Genomic DNA, 21,265 nt, shown 5'->3' with positions numbered 1-21,265 from the left:
AGTGATAGTTTAACTGTATTTTAAAACAGACACAATCTTCTATTTCCTTGTAACCTGATCCTTTACTTGATTCCTCCAGGTAATCCTTATCCAGTAAGGATGAAAAACATTTCTTTGCTTGAGTTCTTCAGATACAAAGAGTACATTATGATGTCACTTTTTGATTTACTCTGGCTTGAATTTCTTAGCTTTTACTAACCTAATTGTCTCATCTTAATCCATGTGATTGTGGCATAGCAGACTTCCTGTGATTTTTAAAATACAGAATGTGAAACCAAATGCAGCCTCCTGAAGGAAGGGTATGGTAATAGATGTGGAGATGCAACAATCAGCCCTTTCATTTAAGTTTTATTGAAATATATAGAGAAATGCACAATTCATAAGTGCATATGTTTGATTTTTGCAAAGGCAGTGCATCTGGGCAAACAGCACCCAGATCAAGAAACAGCGCTGCCCTAACAGCTTTTCATTTAGGTCTGTTGCTTGCATTATCTGCTTAGTAATATGCTTTTTTATCCAAGAATGTTTTTTGTCAATCTTTGAAAGACAGATCTTATACCTGACTTACTTCCAAAAAACTTGTAGCTGGTAGTTGTTAGGATTGTTAGATAGGTTAGATACAATGTTGCAAAAACTGCTAAGGGAATCTTATCAGAATCTTCATGATATGTAGTACAGAAGGTTGAGATTTCAGCCAAAATTATTGGTATTATATGGAATTGTTGAAAATAGAATAATCAAGGAAATCAAGACAGTTTCATAAATAACAAGTATGTAGGTTGGATATTAATACTTTAGCTGCAGTAGAAGGGATTTATTTAAAAAAAATGAAGGTTTTTGGCTGGATCTCTTAATCTGTAATTTACCTATTAAACACAAAGAGTATTGAAGTTTATAATAGGCAGAACCACAAGTTAATCACTTTAGCTCTGTTAGTTTAATTGGAAATATCTTATCCTAAGTGTCATTATTTTAGTATGGTGTACAGATAGAAGTAAATAGTTCTTAGTCATTTTATAGAAGGTATGTAGTGCTTTAAAAGGACATCAGACTCTTCAGTTCTTTAGTAGTTGGTTATTTTTAAAATTTTTTTCGGTACTGGGGATTGAACTCGGGTCCTTGGGCTTGTGCAGCAGGCGGCGAAACCACTGAGCTAAATCCCCGGCCCAGTAGTTGGTTATTTATATGTGTTTAAAATGGCATTTTGAGCAGAAGAAAAAAGAAGAGGCATGAAAATAGGAAAGCAGGAGAATGTGATTTTGAAGAATGCAGTCTTTTTATTTTTGGCTTTAAAGTTGGTGAGAGAAGGATGGCCAGATTATATATCCTGAATGCTGGCACAAATTTGAATTACAAAGTAGGCAGTTGAGAGCTATTTGAAAATTTTTTTTTAACTGGGCAGGATTTCTGAAGTAAAATATGTCCTGAGCTTCTCTATATGGGGAATAAAATACAATTATATAATATGGTTTTAAGTTAGGTTTTTCCTTGTATGCCTAAATCCATGTTCTTTGTTTTAGAGAATTCTTTGAAGTAAGCTACTTTTTTTGTAGACCATATTTTAATGTAGTAAAATCTTTTTCCAAATAGAAAATTTGTACTTTTGCTTTGAGAATATTTTTTTTTTTTTTTGAGACAGGGGCTCTACTGTGTAGTTCAGACTGGCCTTGAACTTACTATGTAGCCCAGGCTGCTGTCCAACTCATGGTAATCCTCCTCCCTCTGCCTCCCCAGTGCTGAAATAACAGGCATGCGCCACTGTGCCTGGCGAGAATAAGTTTTTAAATTTGAGGAATGACAGCTCTTTATTTTGTTTGAGTATGTTTTTAAAATTTATATTAATTTAACTGTTCCTGAGCTTTTGTCATGTTTGTGCATGTGCCTTTGCTGCTAAATTGTATGGCACTGAGAGTTGAATCCTTTTGTTTTGGTACAATAGAGGATGAGAGTAATGATTTTATTAGGTGATAGGTAGTATAAATTCAAATAAAGTACCTTATAATTGGAGGACCATGTGCATTTGTACTTAATAAAAATGTAAAAAGGCCTGGGGATTTAGCTCAGTGGCACCGTGCCTGCCTCATAAGCGGAAGTTCGATCCCCAGTACCAAAAAAAAAGAATAAAAATGAAAAGTCATTATAAATGTTTATTTTTTGCTGATATTTGCATTATGAATGTTACTTCTTAGGTGAATTATCAACTTATTTTTGGTCAGTGTTATAAAGTATTTAGAACGGGAGTAACAGGTAGCTTTTTTTCTGTTTTTGAAGAAAGATAAAATGTTATCTCAGAATCTTGGATAATAAATATTGATTTAAAAACAGAATTTATGGGCCGGGGATTTAGCTCAGTGGTTCTGTGCCTGCCTCACAAGCGCAAGGTCCCAAGTTTGATCCCCAGTACCAAAAAATAAAAAGAGAATTTATACTTTGAAGTACCTCAGAATTACAGTGATCACACAGACAATTTTGTGTTTAGAGAACCAAGTATACCTCACTGTTTAATTGTCTCTCTTTTTTTTTTTTTTTTTTGGTTCTGGGGATCGAACTTGGGTCCTTGTGCTTGCATAGGAGGTGGCGAAACCACTGAGCTAAATCCCCGGCCCCCCCCATTTTTTTTTTTTTTTTTTTGATACTGGGGATCGAACTCGGGTCCTCGAGCTTGCGAAGCAGGCAGCGGAACCACTGAGCTAAATCCCCAGCCCTTAATCATCTCTTAAATGAGATAAATAGCAGTAATTCTGGGTCTTGCTTTGTAAACAGTTGTAGGGATTTGATGTGGTGATGTGCATGAAAAGCTGAGCCTGGTGTTGAATGGTGTAAGCTTCAAAGAAATGTTATTGATCAGTAGTAAAATAAGTGGAAGGGTATATGTTTTGAAATCTTAAGTTCATTGTGGTGGAAGTTTTTCTGTATTCACCATGAAAATTAGCTAAAGTATGATTGATTTGTGTACTGTACTCGTTCTTTTTTTTTTTTTGGTACTGGGGATCGAACTTGGGACCTTGCGATTGCAAGGCAGGTGACAGAACCACTGAGCTAAATCCCAGGCCCTGTACTTGTCCTTCCTTGTTTTTCCATTTAGTACATTTGTCACTTTGGCAGTTTGTCTCTTTTTCTCTTTTCAGCTGCGGATCAAACCCAGGGGCCGGAGCATGATAAGCAAGTGCTGTACCACTAAGTTACAAGTGGCCCCTTGGTTCACGAACTTAATTCTTTCCATGATTCTGGTCACAAACCCAATTTGATGAGAACCAAGTCAATTTTCCCCATAAAGTCAACATTGAACCTTACTGTTGAATTTGATTCAGTCCTCATCCAGTTGGATTTGTGACCAGAATCGTGGAAAAAATTAAGTTTGTGAACCGAGGCACTGCTGTAGTGCTCCACCCCTTCTTGGCAGTCTGATCTAGTTTCTCTTCTCATTTCTCCTGCTCTACTGCTTGTAAATGAACAAATGAATAAAATATTCTGACTTCTGTTTTTTCTTATTTTAGTTTTTTATCATGATTGGGGTGTGTGTGGGTGGGTACTCAGGATTGAAGTAGGGCCTCTGGCATGCTAGGCAAATGCTGTACCACTGAGCTACATTCCCAGACCCTGATTCTTACTCTTCTGTCTTTATTATTATAATCATGAAATTGTGATCTTTTGTAGTTCAGAAATGGTTGTATATCAGTGTAACGGTTACGGAATTTTGTCTTATTTATCTCACTGTTGGCCTTTCTACTATTTCTGCAGCTAATTTTTTCTAAGTAAGTAAGTGTTTGGTTTTTTGTGTTGGGTTTCAAACTCATGGCCTCACACATGGTAGGCAAGTGGTCTACCACTAAGCTTTGCCCTCAGCCCTCTGCAGGTAATTTTTAATTATGTTTATGACCATTTTTCCTTACTGTTTTTTATGCCCATTTTAATTTGCATTGTGTCCTACCCTTTTTTTCTTTACTAATCTGTTTATGAAAATTCTGACCTGATTCTGTATATTTCTGCTTATTTGAGGACTTTCTTTTTTTTCTTTTTTTCTTATTTATTTACTTATTTTGGTACGGGGGATCGAACTCGGGTCCTTGCGCTTGCGCAGCAGGCAGGGAAACCACTGAGCTAAATCCCCGGCCCTTATTTGAGGACTTTCTTGGTTTACTATTTCTGTGGTACTATTGTGTAATAAAACTTTGTAAAGCACATTTCTTGAAGATCAGGTGATTATCTGAATGGTAAAAGCTGTTATAGTTCTATCTCCTGCATGCCCTTCTTGAGTTGAACATACGGTTTTGATGGTATTAATACCAGGGGTAGAAATAGGTGATACAGATCTGTTGACCATACATACATATGAGAATGTCTGTTCTCTTGTTCCTTTCATGTTTTTTATTTTGATACGGGGGATCAAACCTCAGGGCCTTGTGCTTACGAGGCAGGCCTGGAGCCACTGAGCAAAATCCCCAGCCCTCATCTTTCATCTTTATAGTTTGCAAAAATCCTACTTCTTTTACAGTTCCCTGTCCACAAGTTCTGCCTACTGGTTTTATCTTGGTGTTTGGACCCAAAAGGATAGCCTAGGAGAAACAAGCTATCTTTGAGGCTGGGTGCCTTGTTTAGGGAAGAAGAATCATTAACTAAATCTTAGCTATTTCACCATCAAGTAACTTTTCCTGTTCTAAGAAATAACATTTCCCTCAGCCACATTCTGTTCCTGTGTACCTTCTGGCTTCTAACATTACACCACTAGATTTCTTGAAGAAATAATCTTCACTGGTGACACCCCTCCCCTTCCCCTTCTGGCAAGTGCTCTGCCTGCATCCCTGGCCCTTTTATTTTGAGACAGGATCTTGCTGAGTTGTCCAGACTGGCCTTGAACTTGTAATCCTCCTGTCTCTGTCTCCAGAATAGATGAGATTATAGGTATGTACCATAATGCTTGGCTCTCCTTATTTTTTCAAGTTCTCACCACTTTTTCAGTATTGTTCTCTTAAGCATTGCCAAATTTAGTGACATCTTCTTGATGCTCAGTGTTTTTGGCTTTATTTAGCTCAATGTTTTGGCTACAATGACAGCTTTCTGTTGTGACAGTGTTACAGTTACAGTTATAGAATTTAGTAGTCTCCTAGGGGGGGAACTCCCAAATATTTATTTCCAGGTTGTTCATGCCTCTAGATTACAGGCTTGCATTTCCAGCTGTCAGATACCCCTGTGTACTGTGGGTACTTTAGCCATCACTTTTCTATTTTTGTATTCCAAATTTATACTAATGATGTAGTCACCCAAGCTTTAAAACTTCACAAACCTCTTTGACTCCTTGGTTTTGTTCTTTCTTTAATAGCCAGTTTTTTTTTTTTCTTCCTGCTTTGCCCATATTCTTTGTATATGCACTGCTTCACTCTTAACCACTACTTGGCATTAGTATGTGCCTGTACTGATTAGGTGTCTGGCTTTCACCTACGAGTCTCATTTATTGCTTTTCTTTTACCTATAGAATAAAATCTAGGCTTTTAGGCAGGCATTCAAGGCCTAGTCCATGAAGAAGTCTGCATGAATGGAAAGAAAGGTTGGAAAAGACTTTGTATTTGATATATGTGTGGGAGAGGACGCTAAGTTGTTGGTCAGAGATCTCCATATTTTGGGGTTGGATTTTTTTTTTCTTCTGCAATGCTGGCGTTCAAGCCTAGGGCTTCAAGAATGCTAGGTAAGTGCCTTACCACTGAGCTCCGTGAATGAGCTTGGATATTGTAACAGACTGTTTGATACCCATCCCAGTTGAAAAACATTGAACCATAGAGTCTGCCCTTTTACCAGTATTTCTGTATTAATTTTCCTTTCCCAGGCAGTTGGCATGGCTTTAGTATCAATAAGTGTTTAGGCTCCTCTGAGGTCCTGTCATCATTTTAAACTTGTGTACTCTGAATATTCCTATTTCTTTTGTTCTGTTTTTTTCTTCTCCTCATAGGCTTCTTCAGAACCAATCCCAATTAAAAATTGTAAAATTTTAAATGTTAGCTTGGTTTAAATAGCTGTTATAACATTTTAAATTTGCTTAATTATTTTATAGGAAGGACCATTAAGACCTGTTCTTGAATACATTGATCTGGTCAGCAGTGATGATGAAGAGCCTAGCACCTCTTATAGTGATGTAAGTACATTACATTTGATTTAAGTGTCTTCATTTGTACCCGTTAAGAGGTTTTTCTAAAAGAAGTTATCAGATCAACGATGGCTGTATTTAGGAGCTATTGTGCTTTAGAAAATGGCCTATTTCTTTTAGTGTGGTCCATGATAGCTAATCCAAGGAGTCTTTTGCCAGAACATCTACATCTAATTTTGTTTCTTTAGTTTCAAAGAAGATGTGAGATTATAAAATGACTAGGAAATTCCTGGAGGTGGTACCTGATAAAAGAGAAATGTAATAAAAACTGTAAGCATTTTGGCTCCTCTTGCCTATTGTCTTTCCTGTACTGTGGATCCTTCCAATACCATGTGACCATAGAAAAGTTGTTTTAGAGCTACATGAAGATCTTGAGGAAATGGAAAATAGGGGAGGGTTAACAGCTATTACTTCAATCTTTATTCCTTTTACCCCACATACCTGGAATTTTTAATCTTAAATTGTGACTTGCTGCTTGTGGATTAAGCCCTTAAGCCAATACTTTCTTTTTTTGAAAATTGAATTGAGTCCATTGTAGCAATCTTGCTTTTCATTTGTCTTTCCCTTAGCCCAGATTTTATTAATGGGCTGTTTTCTTGATGGATTAAAGAACTTTTACTTATGACACAAGGGATTGAGACTTGGAGTCAGAATACCTAGGTTTGAGACCCACCTTTACTCTTTGCTATTACTGATACTTCAGATAAACTAACCTTTTAATCTTGTACTTTTGTTTTTGTTTTTTAATTAAATGAGAATAATACCTATCTCACAGAGTTGTGATCAGGATGAAGTAAGGTAACAAGTACATAAGCTCCTTAAAATTACAAACCATAAAGTAGGAATATTCAACTGGAAAGTTGTTACTCATAGTAAATGACAGAATTTTGAAAGGGGCTTAAAAATAACTCTAATAAGGGAGATTTAGAATTTTTGTTGTTCTCAATGTGACTTTCCTCATTATTAGCTTCCACTTGCTGACTTATACATATTGAATGGAATTTTTTTCTTTATTAATTCTTATTACCAATGGTCTTACCTCTCATCTTAGCATGGGACCAGGCAGCTGGTCAAGATAGCACCACTATTTTTACTTTCTACTTTTTCATAGACATAGTTGTCCTGTATTAATGACCATAGTTGATATAGGGTTTGGGGTAGTGAAGCTTGTGGATTTGACTTCTATTATTCCTTTGCTAACCTGTAGTGGGTTGTGTTTTTCATTTTTATTTGTAATATTTTAAAAATTTAATTCTACTGACTGGACATGCATCTCTGCGTTTGAAAGTTAACGTATTAAAAGCATATTTTTTTTTTCCCTTGGTTTTCTTGTTCATGTGGATAACCCAGAGAATGCCTGCATCTAAGGTGCCATCCTCTGAGAATCATCGCTCTAGCTGCAGTGTTCCTCTTCCCATTGGAGACAGCAGCTCCTCCTCTGGGAGTTGTGCCAGCAGTCCACAAAGGATAGTTTCTCAACTTTCCTCTGTTGAGAACCCATTGGAAAACCAGAAAAATGATCAAAATAATTCTGATAATAAGATCTCTGAGACAGAATCACTTAAACTATCACAAAATTATCAGACTTTGCCTTCATCTCCACTTCTGGTCCCCCAGGAATCTTTGGACTCTTCTGAGATCAAAGAGGATTTACCCATAGAGTCTTCTGCTTCACAGCATGGACAGGATGCCATCCTCTATCTCCAGACACAAGTGGCTGAGATGTCCCGAGTAATACGTGATCTGCAGTCCAAGAGCTGTTTTAGGTTTCATCATTCTAGGCCAAATGAGAATTCTTCAGTTCCTTGGGACCTCTCCACATCTAAGGAAGAAAATTTATCGACAGGTGAAGAAGCTGATTGCAAATCCCCAACAGCTGATGAAAAAGGGCAGCCAACTGATCCCGCCCAATCTAGTTTCACAGGTCTTTTGAAGAGAATGGAACAGAGAGGTGTTATAAAGAGGGTAACATTACAATCTGAAACAGAATTGTGTGAAGGGAAACCTGATTGTGTAACCTCTAAAAAACGTTTGGTTCCTCCATTACATCCTCTTTTAAGAATTGCTACCACTGAAGTTTTTAAGGACCCTGCTGATTGTCACCCTTCTTCCTTCATGGGACACAGGGTATATCCTGTGTCCAGGGATACCTCTCCTTTCCAACCAAATCCACCAGCTGAGGGCCCCATTGTAGAAGCATTAGAGCACAGCAAAAGAGGAAGCACAACATCTCCTCTAGATTCTACCTCAAAAGAAATGGAGGTCATGGGTTGTAGATTCTACCATGCTGCCTCCATTGCAGCCCGAGCTGCTAGCTATATGGCTTATATGACTCAATATCAGCGTAAGCTCTGGGAAGACATGGAGGATTTAGTTCATAACCCACAGTTTGATCGTGGAAAAGCAAGGTGTATAATATCTGATGGTATGGATGCAGGCCTTTGGCAGCTTTGTACTACTAGAGACATAATGGACTCTGTAGTCAGAGTTATGGCCATGGCAATAGACTATAGAAGGCAGGCCTGGCTCCGACTTACATCTCTCAGTAAGAAAACGCAAGACAAGGTCTTACACTTGCCCTTTGATGGTACTTCTCTTTTTGGACAAGATGTAAATGCTGTTGTTGCAGAAGAAAACAGTATTAAAGAAAATGACTATAAGGATCACAATAAATACTATAACCAACATCGATACTTTAATAGTCATGATCAGAAAGCATATTATCACAGTAGAGGATATTCCAGGGGGGATTGGTACAAACCCCGAAGCCATCCCTATAGATATAGAAAAAAGGGAGACTCTCCAGAACGACATGGATACAAGAATTAACATATTCAGCAGAATAATCATCCGAGATTCTACTTTACTTGTTTCATCCCATTCAAATAGGATCGAGTTTATAGGCAGGAGATCATCAATAAACTGAATGCATGTCTGGAATGATCATAGTGAATGTTTGAATCCTAGACTTTGGGAATGAAGTATGTAATGAAAAGACTTCAAGCTTTATTGGCCAAGTGAGTATTGGAGATTTTGCTGTAACGAGGGTTGGACAAAGGTTAGCCATTATTTCTGGTCCAAAAAGGCCAGAGGAGGGCACTTAGGACTCCAAATCCGCTTGTGATTGAAGGAAGTATATAGATATGTTCCTCAGGAAAATTGTGTTGGTAAACCAAGGACCAGCAGATTTTGAATCTGGAAACAGTTTACTGCTAGATTTCTATTTACTAAGAGCAGAGGCAAATCCTTCATGTTTAGGTTATCAGTGCTTTGTTCAGGCATCAGCTTGATAGATCTTTGATAGATCTTCATTAAATGACAGCTCTGCTAATAGTCTCTGTGTCAAGATGGTCAACTCACCAAGAGTTCATGCTACTATCAAGCTCTGTGAGACTTTAGAATCAGCTATGAAGCTATGTGCCAGTTGGAATTCAAATCAAATTTTCCAAATCCAGTTTGCTTCCAGCTGGAATGGCTTTATGGTACAAGTCTGCTATGGATACCAGCTGGAAAGACTTTTCTACCTGTAACAATGTTGTAGAAATTTTTGTAGTAACTGTCTTCATCAAGACTGATGGCCACCATACCATCAAACCTCATAAAACTACATGTGTGATAATTCTTTGTTGTCATTGGTCCTAGTAGTCTTTGACCTATCAAGCTGCCATATCAATAAGTGGAAAGACTGTCATAGAGGTCTCACTACCATCTGGGCCTTTCACCAAGATGGCCTTCATAAACCTATCTTCTCAGCAGTTAATTTGTTTGAGCTTGGTAATGCATCATACTCTAAATATAAAGATGTGCATAGCAGTGCTCTGGAAATAAAAGATATTTACACCCTCAAGACATGCACATCAATTCTTTAGGAGTAAGATTCTTATTCAAAACATGGCTGACAATCTGGTCCTCTTAGCAAAATAAAACAAGGTGCCATCAGTCTAGCTTTTGTTGAGAAATCCTTAAAATTTAAAGCAAAACTGTGGATATCATGAAGAGAACAAGCCACACAACTCTGTTTCTGGATATCTAACTGATGATATTCATTAAAGATATTTTGAAAGCCTGAAATCAAGACTTCAAATGATTTGTACTGGTTAATTGGTCACTCATTCTAGTCAAACTCAACATAAGAGATGACTTATGTTTTCTACCGTACTGGAACTGGCAGCAGATACCTCAGTTACATGTGCCACAGTATCTTCTCTGTATCTCAAGGCAGTGGCTATGTGGTATACCAGCTCTGAGGGCCTTGTCTTCACAGCATGGCTTCGGGAATGGAGAAAATGTCAAGGTTGAGGGGTCTGAATACATCAACTACTGTTACTTGCTTGGCACCCATAAAACTTTTTTGGACAGACTTATATAATTCTGTAATTCCTTTGGTTTTTCAAACGTGTCTTTTTTTATCTGCTTGATCAAGGTATCGTAGGTATACTGTGAGTGGCATGTAGCACTGTTTTAGGGTTTATGTGGTTCCTTTTTGTCATAGTTCTTGCACAGTAGTGGTAACATTTTCTTGATGTCCTTTTTCATAGATTATTAGAAGCTTATTCCTCCCATCATAACTATACTGAGCATACTTTTTAAACCTACTTTTCTTCCTCTTGCCATAGAGGTTGAAGACATGATTGTCCCTGCTTGGAAGAAGTTTCTTTATTGTCAGATAATTTCAGGGTACTGTATTGGTCCTTTCTGTCCTATTTGTAGGTGAAGCCTGAACTAGTCTTGATAAAGATCACTTAGTAAATTTATCCAAGTTGTATCTAAAGTTAATATTTACCTTATTTTTTTCTGTTTTTCACAAAGTTAGATCCGTGTCAATGCTCTGTAAAAACTGTCTTTAAAAGAAAAAAAAACAAAGATCCCACAAAAAAACTAAGGGCCTAAGAATTACACATAGATTTTTGTAGCTTATAACAAGTATTGTACCAGTGGAACAGTCTTGTGCCCTTGACACTGGTGCTGTAATTTTCTCGTACAAAGACGAACCACCTGACATCCCACAGGAGAAAGACCTTAGGTTTTATGTGGCTGCGCATAAGTGTTACTAATTAAGGCGCTTTTAATTTCATTTTTCCCCATTTCTTTCCTGAATTACATGGTATGTCACCAGCTTGGTGATTTTTGAGATACCCTTATTTCCTAAAAACTAAACCAAATTAGTGCTTATACTCCCCTTCTCCTTTTAAATTATGGTTTAAAAAAACCCAAAATGTAGCACCTTAATAGTTTTAAGTGTATAATTTATTACTGTTAACCACATTGTTGTGCAGCTCTTTCTTAAATGTTTTAAAAACGTTGTTATTCTCTTTTGATACTTACGTTGGTCAGTTATAAAGTAAAAGTGACATTGCTTAACCACTTAAGCCCATGTATCTCTAGAAAATTCAGTTTTCCTAAAGTGAAAAAGTATTAGAAACCAACAAATTGGTGACCAATTAAGTAAATTGGTGAAAGTATTTGACAGTTGAATGGGGATAGGGACAGAATGCAATAGAGTGGGAATGGTGTTTACCTGTATATTAGTTTCCTGACTGCAGAAGAAACAATATCCCAGTACCCTTAGCACATTTATTTTTTTGTAATCTCTGGCATACTTGAATGATGATGGTGTTATAAACCTAAAAGTGGTTACTTGGTCTAGAGAGACGACCCCAGTAGGGTACAGAACTCATAATATTTAGTCAGATACATAGTCATTGTGCTTGCTATGTGCAGAGCCTGTGACAAAGTTCTTTATTAGGCTAACCTCTGATTTAAAATACCTCTAGGTTTTTTAGGAGGCCTTGAAATAGCTGCAAGTTTAATGATTTAGTATTTTCAAAAAAGATGTGTCTAATTACCTTTTTCTTCAAAATGTTATTTCTTGACTAGACAAAATGTATATGAAGAAAATATGATTTCTTGTAGTTACTATGTATAAAGAAATACTATCTCCATTGTTATATGAAGTGCCTTTTAAAATTTCACACTTATGTTTAAAATTTATTTGTTGTCTTGCATATATTGCAGGTGGTATTTGTGTGAATTTTGTACAGTATTTCAGTTTGTTTGTCTTCATTATATAATTGCACTATCTAAATGTACTCTCCTGAATGTTTTCTTTATAGCACTGTTGACTCACTTCAGAAAGTTGTATACTTTTCTCTCCCTTATTCAACAGAAATTCTTTTTATTTTTTAGTGATTGGCCTGGTTTTCTAGACATTGAGGCAGCTTCATATGTTCTAGATTTTCTGATTGAGTCATTTATCTCATATTTAACCTTGTTCTTAGCCATAGTAACAAAATGTGTTCATTTGGTAAGAAGCAAGGACATCTTAAAAAGCAGTAAATTTACTGACACTTTATGTATGTATATATATATACATATATATATTTATTTTAGACTGTGTGATAGCTTCCTTATCAGTATGTTACATTTACACTTTCTTTAAAACTGTGGTACCTTTATCAATTTAATTTCATTTATTTACTTAGCCCTCAAATGACATTTTGAGGGGAATATATGCGTTTTCAGGCTCCTTAGATACTATTTAGTACTTTATAATAGTACTACACTAATAATTTACTGAATTATACCTAAGTGACCTGATAATGTCCTGTCCTTAAGGGCCTGATACATCCAGGATAAGCGCTCAGGTATTGTAAACGAGGAGGTTGAAAAAAGAAACGCAGAATCCCTTCTGTAAAATTGAATACAAACATGAACACAGAATTAAGTAACATACTTATTATTTTTGAAGATACAATTAATTGGGATTCTGATGAAGGTTTGAAAATATGGAATAGATCTCTTTAGAAATAGTTTAAAGATTGCAATAACTGAAAAATTTTTTTAATGTGAGACGTATTTTGCCCCAGTCTTGCACTGTTCAAGTTACCTTTCTCTTGACATTTACCATCACACTTGATGGCTAGTCCAGTAATTGTCACATCTGCATGCATGTCGTTCAGTTGGCCAGATTCATTTGATGCAGTCACTACTTTTTTCACTTAAGAAAATGTACAGGTGGAAGTTATCAGTAAACTGATGATGATTATCGTGTCAAATGCAGATCTTTTTTTTTTTTTCAAATATGAGTTTGTAAACCATTAAAATTTATGGAAATTCCCTTTCCTGAATGGTGATGATATTGGTAAATTAAATCGGTTTTCTCTTATTAATGGGATATTCTTGTACTTCTTTGTCTTTTCATTTGTTTGAACTTACTGTAATGAAAACTTTGGTAGTAATGTTTGGTATGTGTGGCTCCTGTGGAATATGTCTGGAAGTGATTGCATTCCGGTCTTGTCCTTTTGATGTTACCCTGTCATATTCTTTGTATTGATCTTTTCTTCCCCTTTATGTAATACTTCCTAAAGTATGTCTGATTGAACTTTAATCTTTTTGAGGTAGATTATATTTTTTATTCTACCAGTGTATACTAGCTAGGATTTTGGCATGGCTTTGTATTTGTATACTTAAGTACCATGTCTTGGGCATTATTCTAAGAGATTTTCTAGTTTTCCCAAATGTCATTTTCATTAAACGTAGATAGCCAGTCCAGTCTCAAAATGTCCCTGGCTTTTGTCCCTTTATCAATTTTAACACCTTAAGGATAGTATTTTTCTCATCTCTGTGTAATCACATAAACGTGTTACTTACATATTATTTATGGTCAAATTCATTTGAAGCCCATAGCCTGGATTTATCTATGGCTTATGTATAGGTCTGATATGTTTATAATTAACTAGTTTTCTGTAAGTCTTAAGGGCTTTACTGGTTGCTTTTTGAGGTAACTGTCTACTTCCAATAGTTTGTCAGATTTTCTGATGGCTTGTCAAGTTCAGAGTGCTTAGATTTAGGACTTTGAAGATCTGTCAAGTTTTATTGTTTTCTAGTATTCTTGAGTATATTTCTTGATATAAGTGAAAGTGAATGTTTTATATGTGGCGGTATTTCAAAAAATTCTACTTTGACCATAAATGCTTCAGGTATTGTGTTATAGATTCTGTTAGTCTTTTTTAGCCCAATTTTCATAAGCAGTACATTTTGCTCATGTGCTTTCAGTTTTCTTTCAGCTGTAAGAGTGGCTCTGTTCCAGTATTCCGTTTTAAGGCCTACAGTTAGACCTCTTATTAACTTCCACTTTTATCTGTGATGGCTATTTCATACTATATTGGTTTATAATGTAGGTATGTGTTAAGTAACTATAGTGGTTTTTAGTCCTTTACATATCTTTAATTAAGTGATGTGGATAATGTAATAAATACATTACCCCAAGTCATTAAACACAGGTTCAAGTTTTCAATTCCATTTATGTTTTTTTTGTTTATTTATGTACATTTTATTTTGTATGTGCATGTGTTTGAGATGGGGGTGTAAGTTCAGGCTGGCCTTGAACTCACTTTGTAGCCCAGATGGGCCTTGAACTTTGACCAATCCTCCTGCATCAGGCCCAAGTGTTGGGATTACAAGTGAGCACACCTGGACAGTCAATTCCTTTTTTAAAAATTATCATATATATCTACTTGACTTTTCCTGCCATTTAGGCGTGTGATCCATTCCTTTCTGCCTTGAGTAGGAAATAGTTAATGTGTAAGTAGTATCATTTAGGTTCTTAGCACAGAATTGCTTTTGTGTTGGTATTTCTGTCATGACTTATAAGAGCTCCTGTGTATTCTGAAACGTTTTGGAACCACCTTGGTAGCCAGTTGTCTATTATTATCTTCTTCTCTCGGAAGGAAGTAGAAGATAGAGGCTCTACATCAGTAGTCTGTATGTATTAGGCTCTCCTAAGAGAGAAATTCATACTTACTTTGCAGATAAGGAAGCAATACTTGAGAGTCATTAAGGAGCTTGCTCAAGTGGTGTTGCTGAGCATTAATAGACTTCAGACTTTCAGTTCAGCATTGTACTGAGCTACCTCTGTGTATTTTAAAGGCCCTACTCATATCTTTACCTCTGTGATCAACTAATTTTCTTTCATTTACCTAAATTTTGTTCTCAATTCCTGGTTGTTTCACTTGTCAGATCAGGAACCCTGTCCTCTTAGTTCTCTGATTGAGATTTCATTGTGCTGGACTAAGATGATTCTCTAATACTTCCTCTAATTGGTTTCTGTTTCATGGAGTGCTTGTTTGTATTCTGTTCATTTTCAGCACTGGTCATTTTAGTCATAATTACTATTTTTATTGGCCTACCTTTTAATACTCATTTTGCTGTACTCATTTTAAGATATATGCTAATATATTTTTTAAAACTCATCTTGAAGATATTAGCTTAGTGGAAGAAAAATGGAATGATTTAAAGCATTTGGTATTTGAATTTTAAAGGCCTTGATCTCAGTATTAAAAAGTCCTTATTTTCTGAACCTATTTTCTTCTCAAATGAGGTAATACCTTGGAAGTACTTTAAAAATATGAAAGCCCAAAAGACATTCTTTTTTTTTTTTTTGTAATTGTGCTGCTGTGGGGTAATATTTAGTTTAGGTGGATACATACTTTTAAAAAAATGTATATAATAGCATGTTCATTTCATGCCATTCGATCATGTTCTTGTTTACAATTTTTAATTTATGTTACCAACCTAACACTGGCCTAAATCCTTGAAAAACGTATTTAAAGTAAAATAGGCTCTTTTCTCAAGTACAAACTAAACAATAAGAAAAGAATATAGAATGAAGAGTTAATGGTGTACAGGTGTGTTTGTATGATTTTTAAAAAAAATTTTTTATACTGGGTATCGAACTCAGAACCTTGCACTTGCAAGGCAGGCGCTGGAACCACTGAGCTAAATTCCCGGCCCTGTTTGTATGATTTTTTTTTTTGTACCAGGGATCGAACTCGGGTCCTTGCGCTTGTGCAGCAGGCGGCGAAATCACTGAGCTAAATCCCCAGCCCTGTTTGTATGATTTTTGATACATGACATTTTTCATTTTGTATTTTTTGTTGGAAGCAGTCACCTTTTTTTTTTTTTTTTGGTACTGGGGATCGAACTCGCGTCCTTGCACAGCAGGCGGTGAAACCACTGAGTTAAATCCCCGGCCCGCAGTCATCTTTTTAATTGTCAGGTATCTTTCAATACCTGCTATGTGCAGGCAGGTACTAAGGAAGGTCTAGGAATACTGAGGGTAAGAGACAATATATCGTGAGGGATTTAGCTCATTGGTTCTGGCGCCTCGAAAGCTCAAGGTCCCAAATTCGATCCCCGGTACCCCCCCCCAAAAAAAGAGGGGCAATATATCAAGAGAAACAAATACCAGTACAGTAAGGTTGCTGTGTTTAGAAGAATGCCTGTAGTGATGTTGGAGCAAAAAAGAGTCATCTACAGGTGTTAGGCAGACTTTTCTCATCAAGTGTTTGAGCTGAATTTTGGAGTTGTCTGTTGGGGAAACAGGAGCCAGCCAGTGAGGTAGAGGAGTTAGTGTATGCCAAGGGGAAACATGAGGTGTGTCTGGTTTCAAAATTATAGGGAGTAGCTGTAGGGCAATAGAAGTAAGAGATACTAAGCTGAAGAAAGGATGTTACCCATGTAGATATATTGGTACCTATATATTCATAAGTTACTAAGTTTGTATAGCTCTTACTTGTAAGGTTATAGAGAAGTAGTCTAGAAAATGGTTTGTACCATAGTCTGCTGTGGAAATCTGGAACAATTTATTCTTTCTTTTAAAAAACCTGAACTGGTCCCAAGGGATGCTCTCAACAGCACCTCTGGCCTCAGAGGAGCTTAAGGAGTGAGAGAATTGAAGGTGGTTGAGAAGAGTTTTGAAGATAATCTGCGTAATATCTCTTAGGTGGAGCATGGCATTCTGTTCTGGATATACAGTTGTATACTTCCGGGTCAACTTCTGACAGCATGGTGGCACCTTTGTTCACAAACTGAATTTGTTCTAGATTTTGGAAAAAATGGCCATGGTTGTGTTTGTCATCAGATGCAGAGTTTGCAGACAAAAAATTTTGCCAAACACTTCTGTTTGTGAACCAAATCGTTTGCAAACAGAAGTGTTTGTGAAGTGAAGTATAGTAGCAGTGTACTTCCTCAGTGTAGTTAAATGTAGCTAATTTCCCTCCTGATTTATGGATAATTTCTGGGGGCACTTGAGAAAAGTGAAGATACAGAATATTTTGCATTGACATTGAGAGGTACTGTTTTGAAGTAAACTGAACTTTGTGCAAGTGGTATCTCCAGCAGCCTCCAGATACAATTTGTCAACTTTGTTTTTTGTCGTTTGTCTTTCTGCTATTATTGCCACTTTGACAATTTCTCTTCTGTACATTCATTATTGTTTTCCTTTCCTTTCCTTTCCCGTGAGGCAGACCAGTAGCACTCAGGGTTTAAAAGTAACTCCCCTTTGTCACAACTTCATATTCAAAAATATTTAAAATTTTCCTGAGATACAGATTTGTATACTTTTTTAGTGTTCTGTACTAAGAGAAGATCAAAGTCATTTTCCTCAGAGGCTTTTTACAGAAAGATACTGGCAGTTTACTCAAGAATACTGGAAGAATCTTATTTGATAAATTTGATGGTACTAGCCTTCTTAACTAAGTACTTTATGGAATGGGGTATATCTGTATGTATGCTCTTAACTTTATTCATATAAAGCAAATTTCTCTGTACTTTGTAAACAGTTAAACGGGTGGGAAGGAGATTGCTTTGTGAAAAATAGAGTTTCCTGGTTTCAAAATTTTGCTACTGGAGGTGGTAAATAAATATTGTTACTTCGCTGTGTTTATCTCTTCTGCTTTATCTATATTTGGGTATAAAAATTCTTGAGAAAAATTGTTGCTTTTCAGATATTATTTAGGGAGGGGGGCTATCAGCAAACAACTTTTGGGAGTGCAAATTTCAGACCAACCTAGGAACAGAAGCTTTAGAATAGGTAATAATAAACTAGCTTTGAAATTGAATAATGTGTTTATTTCAAAAATTGTTTTCAGGGCCAGATAGGATATTAGCTCAGGGCTGCCACTGCCTGCTTCTCAAGCACAAGGTCCTGAGTTCAGTCCCTGGTACAAAAAAAAAAAATTGTTTTAAAACCAAGTGCATTAGTCTCTGTGATGATTTGCCAAGTTAATTCTTACACTTTTTGTTCTTGGTTGTTCTTTGGACTTCTTTTTAAGTCAGAGTCCCTTACATAGAAGTTAAAGACATGGAGGAATGGTCTTTAATCAGTGCCAGCTGACATTCAGGATATTGAAACAACAATAAGTAAACCTCTGCCTTGGATTGTTGTCTGTACATCTCCTTATTCACTCTCCTACAGATTTCATCTTTCCTATTACTGGATTCTTAAGTATCCAGAAAGTATCTTTGGTATGTCAGATAGGGAACTGGGTTGTCACTTAGATATATCTAGAGAGTACTTTACTCTGTAGTAGATGGAAAAGAATTATTCCATTTCACAGAGCAGTCTGGTAGCTATGTTCAGATTTCCATTAAGTCCATAGCAAACAGAAACTGAATACTTTTTGTTATTCAAAAAATGAAATGCTGGGGAGTGGTGCCTCTGCCTGCCTTGGAAACGAAAGGTCCTGAGTTTGATCCCCAGTACCCCCCCTGCAAAAAAATTGCTTTCCAGCAGCCTTGAGTAATAATGATTTAAAAATATAAACCACTTCATCATCAAAAGCCACCAAGTATCACAATGAATATAATCATTATGTACTGCAAGCGTACTAAAAAAAAAAAAAATTAAAGCCACCAAATAATACAGTGCCAGAGGCTGTCATGTGAAGCCTTGCTTTTCGACTTTGTTCCTAGGAACAGCTTTGAAAAAAGCAGAATCACTCTTTTTAACTCTGCATTTCCTTTGAGTTGAATTTCCATATAATTCTAAAAAATGGATTTAGCTAGTTACAGCAGTAAGAAATAATTTAAAAGTGCAACTTTTGGGTAAGCCATTGTGTGAGAAGAAAAGTGAAAGATCTGCCTGTATTTAGTAATTGAGAAAATATATATATGGGACCTTCTTTTAAAAGTTTAAAAAATATGTTTAAAGCCAGTTTTCTTAGCACTCAGTATTAAGACCATTTTTAACTATTAAGAGTGTATTGTTCAAGCAGGCTGTTGGTGGTACATGCCTGTCATCCCAGCACTCTGGGGTGCCTCTGGCTGAGGCAGGAGGAAGGGAGTTGGAGGCCATCCTGGGCTCCGTAGTGAGTTCAAGGCCAGCCTGGAATACACAGACCCTGTCTGAAAAAAAAAGTGTATTCAAGAAATACACATTTGTAGATGAATTTTAAGAGTTTGCTTGTGAAGTCATTTATGTATATATTCTTATGAGACTGGTCAGGTAAAAATTTAACTTCTGGTAAAACTTTCTTTTGAAACATAGAGGAGAACTTAGCTTTGTGATTGTAAAAAATAAGAACACTGCTTCCTCTGTTTACATTCCAGACAGGAATAGAGGAAGGTCAGTACTTAAGTTAACTGAATAAGCTAATATTTTTAAGTTTCAGTTTTTAATTTGATTAGTATACTTTTTTTTTTTGCTACCGGGGATTGAACTCGGGTCCTTGCGCTTGCACAGCAGGCGGCAAAACCACTGAGCTAAATCTCCAGCCCTGATTAGTATACTTTTAATATTTTAATGTTTATTACAAAGTTAGTGCATGGGCTTTGGGATTTTTGAAAAAGCATGTCTGAGGTGGGTGTGGAGGCGCATGCCTGTCGTCCTACCTGCCTGGAAAGCTGGAGCCAGCAGGATCATATGAGCCCAGGAGTTTGAAACCTGGGTGACATAGTGAGACCCCCTTCTCTAAAAAAATAATAAAAGACGGACATATGTAAGTAAAGAAAAATAACAAACATTTCAGCTAAATATGTGTATGCTTTAAAGTGATAGTGGTAGTTGACCTCAAACCTGTGAAAGTATTTTCCCAATAACGCTGTTAAGCATGCTAAGCTTTGAATTACTTGTTTTGTTTGAGATTGATTCTCTTGTGTTGCCCAGGTTGGTCCTGAATTTGTGGGGTCAAGTTATCCTCCCATGTCAGCATCCTGATACTTGGGACTATGGCATGTGTCACCACAGCAACAAACACCCCACCCCTACCCCCCTGTTGAACTCAGGACCTTGTGCTTGCCAGGCAGGTAAGGCACCACTGAGCTACATCCCTGGCCCCTTTTTTTTCTTTTTTTTTTGGTACCGGCGATTGAACTCAGGACCTTGTGCTTGCGAGGTAGGCGGTGGAACTATTGAGCTAAATCCCCGGCACCCCCTTTTTTTTCTTAATTCTTTTTTTTTTTTGGTATCAGGGATTGAACTCAGGACCTCGCGTTTGCGAGGCAGGCGGTGAAACCACTCAGCTAAATCCCTGGCCCCTTAATTCTTGATTAATATGTTTCTGTTAGGTTTGGAAAAAAAAAAAAAAGTAACCCAGTCCTTAAACCTCTAGGGACAAAAATTTGATAAAAAGTTAAATTTGCCAGTAGATTATGATCCTTCTACAGAAAACTTTTCCATTTATAACCTATACTTACATAAGTATAGGCTAGACATTGAACATGTTTTATAAGACAAATTTGTAGTTTAAATTAAATCCATTATATTCCTAAACAACAAAAGATTGAAACATATCTGTAATGCAGTTTGTCTTTAGTCTTGTGAACACATTCAGCTTTATCCTTAACACATTTTGTCTTTATTCTCATTCATTAGTAATTAAAAATTTTTTTAACAATTTTATTGCACATGCTCATTGTAGAAGTAAATTAGAAATAGAAAAGCCTTTCTAGACAGAAATAATCACTATTAGTTACTGTTAACATTTCTTACAGCTTCTAGATTTTACACACATTGGACAGTTTTCACTTAATAAATGATAGGGAAGAAAGACATTGAAATATAAATTTAATGTTCACACCATTGATTAGTAGGATTTTGTGTCATTGCTCATTGATTTGCACATACTTCATTTTACGGTTTATACAGAAGATCACAGTTTCACAGTTAAACATTTAAAAATTTTCAAATAAGTCATTGTTAAATTTGGTAATTAAATGAAAGGTTTAATTTTTTTTCTTTTGAGGCAGGGTCTTGCTATGCAGTTCAGGCTGGCCTCAAACTTTCAGTGATCTTCCTGCCTTAGCCTCCTGAGGGCTGGGATTACTGGGAATTATGGGTGTGTGCCA

General features: G+C 36.4%; 1 protein-coding gene across 8 annotated transcripts in view; it reads left to right on the top strand.

Moving 5' to 3' along the window:
* Znf451 (zinc finger protein 451) overlaps positions 1-21,265 on the top strand; it is a 99,596-nt gene that overhangs the window by 2,193 nt on the left and 76,138 nt on the right. For 6 of the 8 annotated variants that reach the window (XR_015448832.1, XM_004846100.3, XM_087204934.1 and 3 more), the window contains exon 3: positions 6,047-6,127. Coding sequence is in view for 6 of the 8 variants with exons in the window: in XM_004846100.3 (XP_004846157.2) it covers positions 6,047-6,127 (81 nt within the window). In the remaining 2 variants the exon portion in view is untranslated. Of the gene's footprint in view, positions 1-6,046; positions 6,128-7,489; positions 17,857-21,265 lie in introns of those variants that run through there. The other 2 variants (XM_087204936.1, XM_004846101.3) reach the window with 2 other exon arrangements.

The sequence above is a fragment of the Heterocephalus glaber genome, unplaced genomic scaffold, assembly GCF_053883595.1.
Source record: "Heterocephalus glaber isolate CG9 unplaced genomic scaffold, H.glaber_assembly_v1.0 deba00000594, whole genome shotgun sequence".
NCBI classification, from domain to species: Eukaryota; Metazoa; Chordata; class Mammalia; order Rodentia; family Bathyergidae; genus Heterocephalus; species Heterocephalus glaber.
The sequence above is the reverse complement of the archived record's forward strand: the minus strand, read 5'-3'. Positions and strand labels throughout refer to the sequence as shown.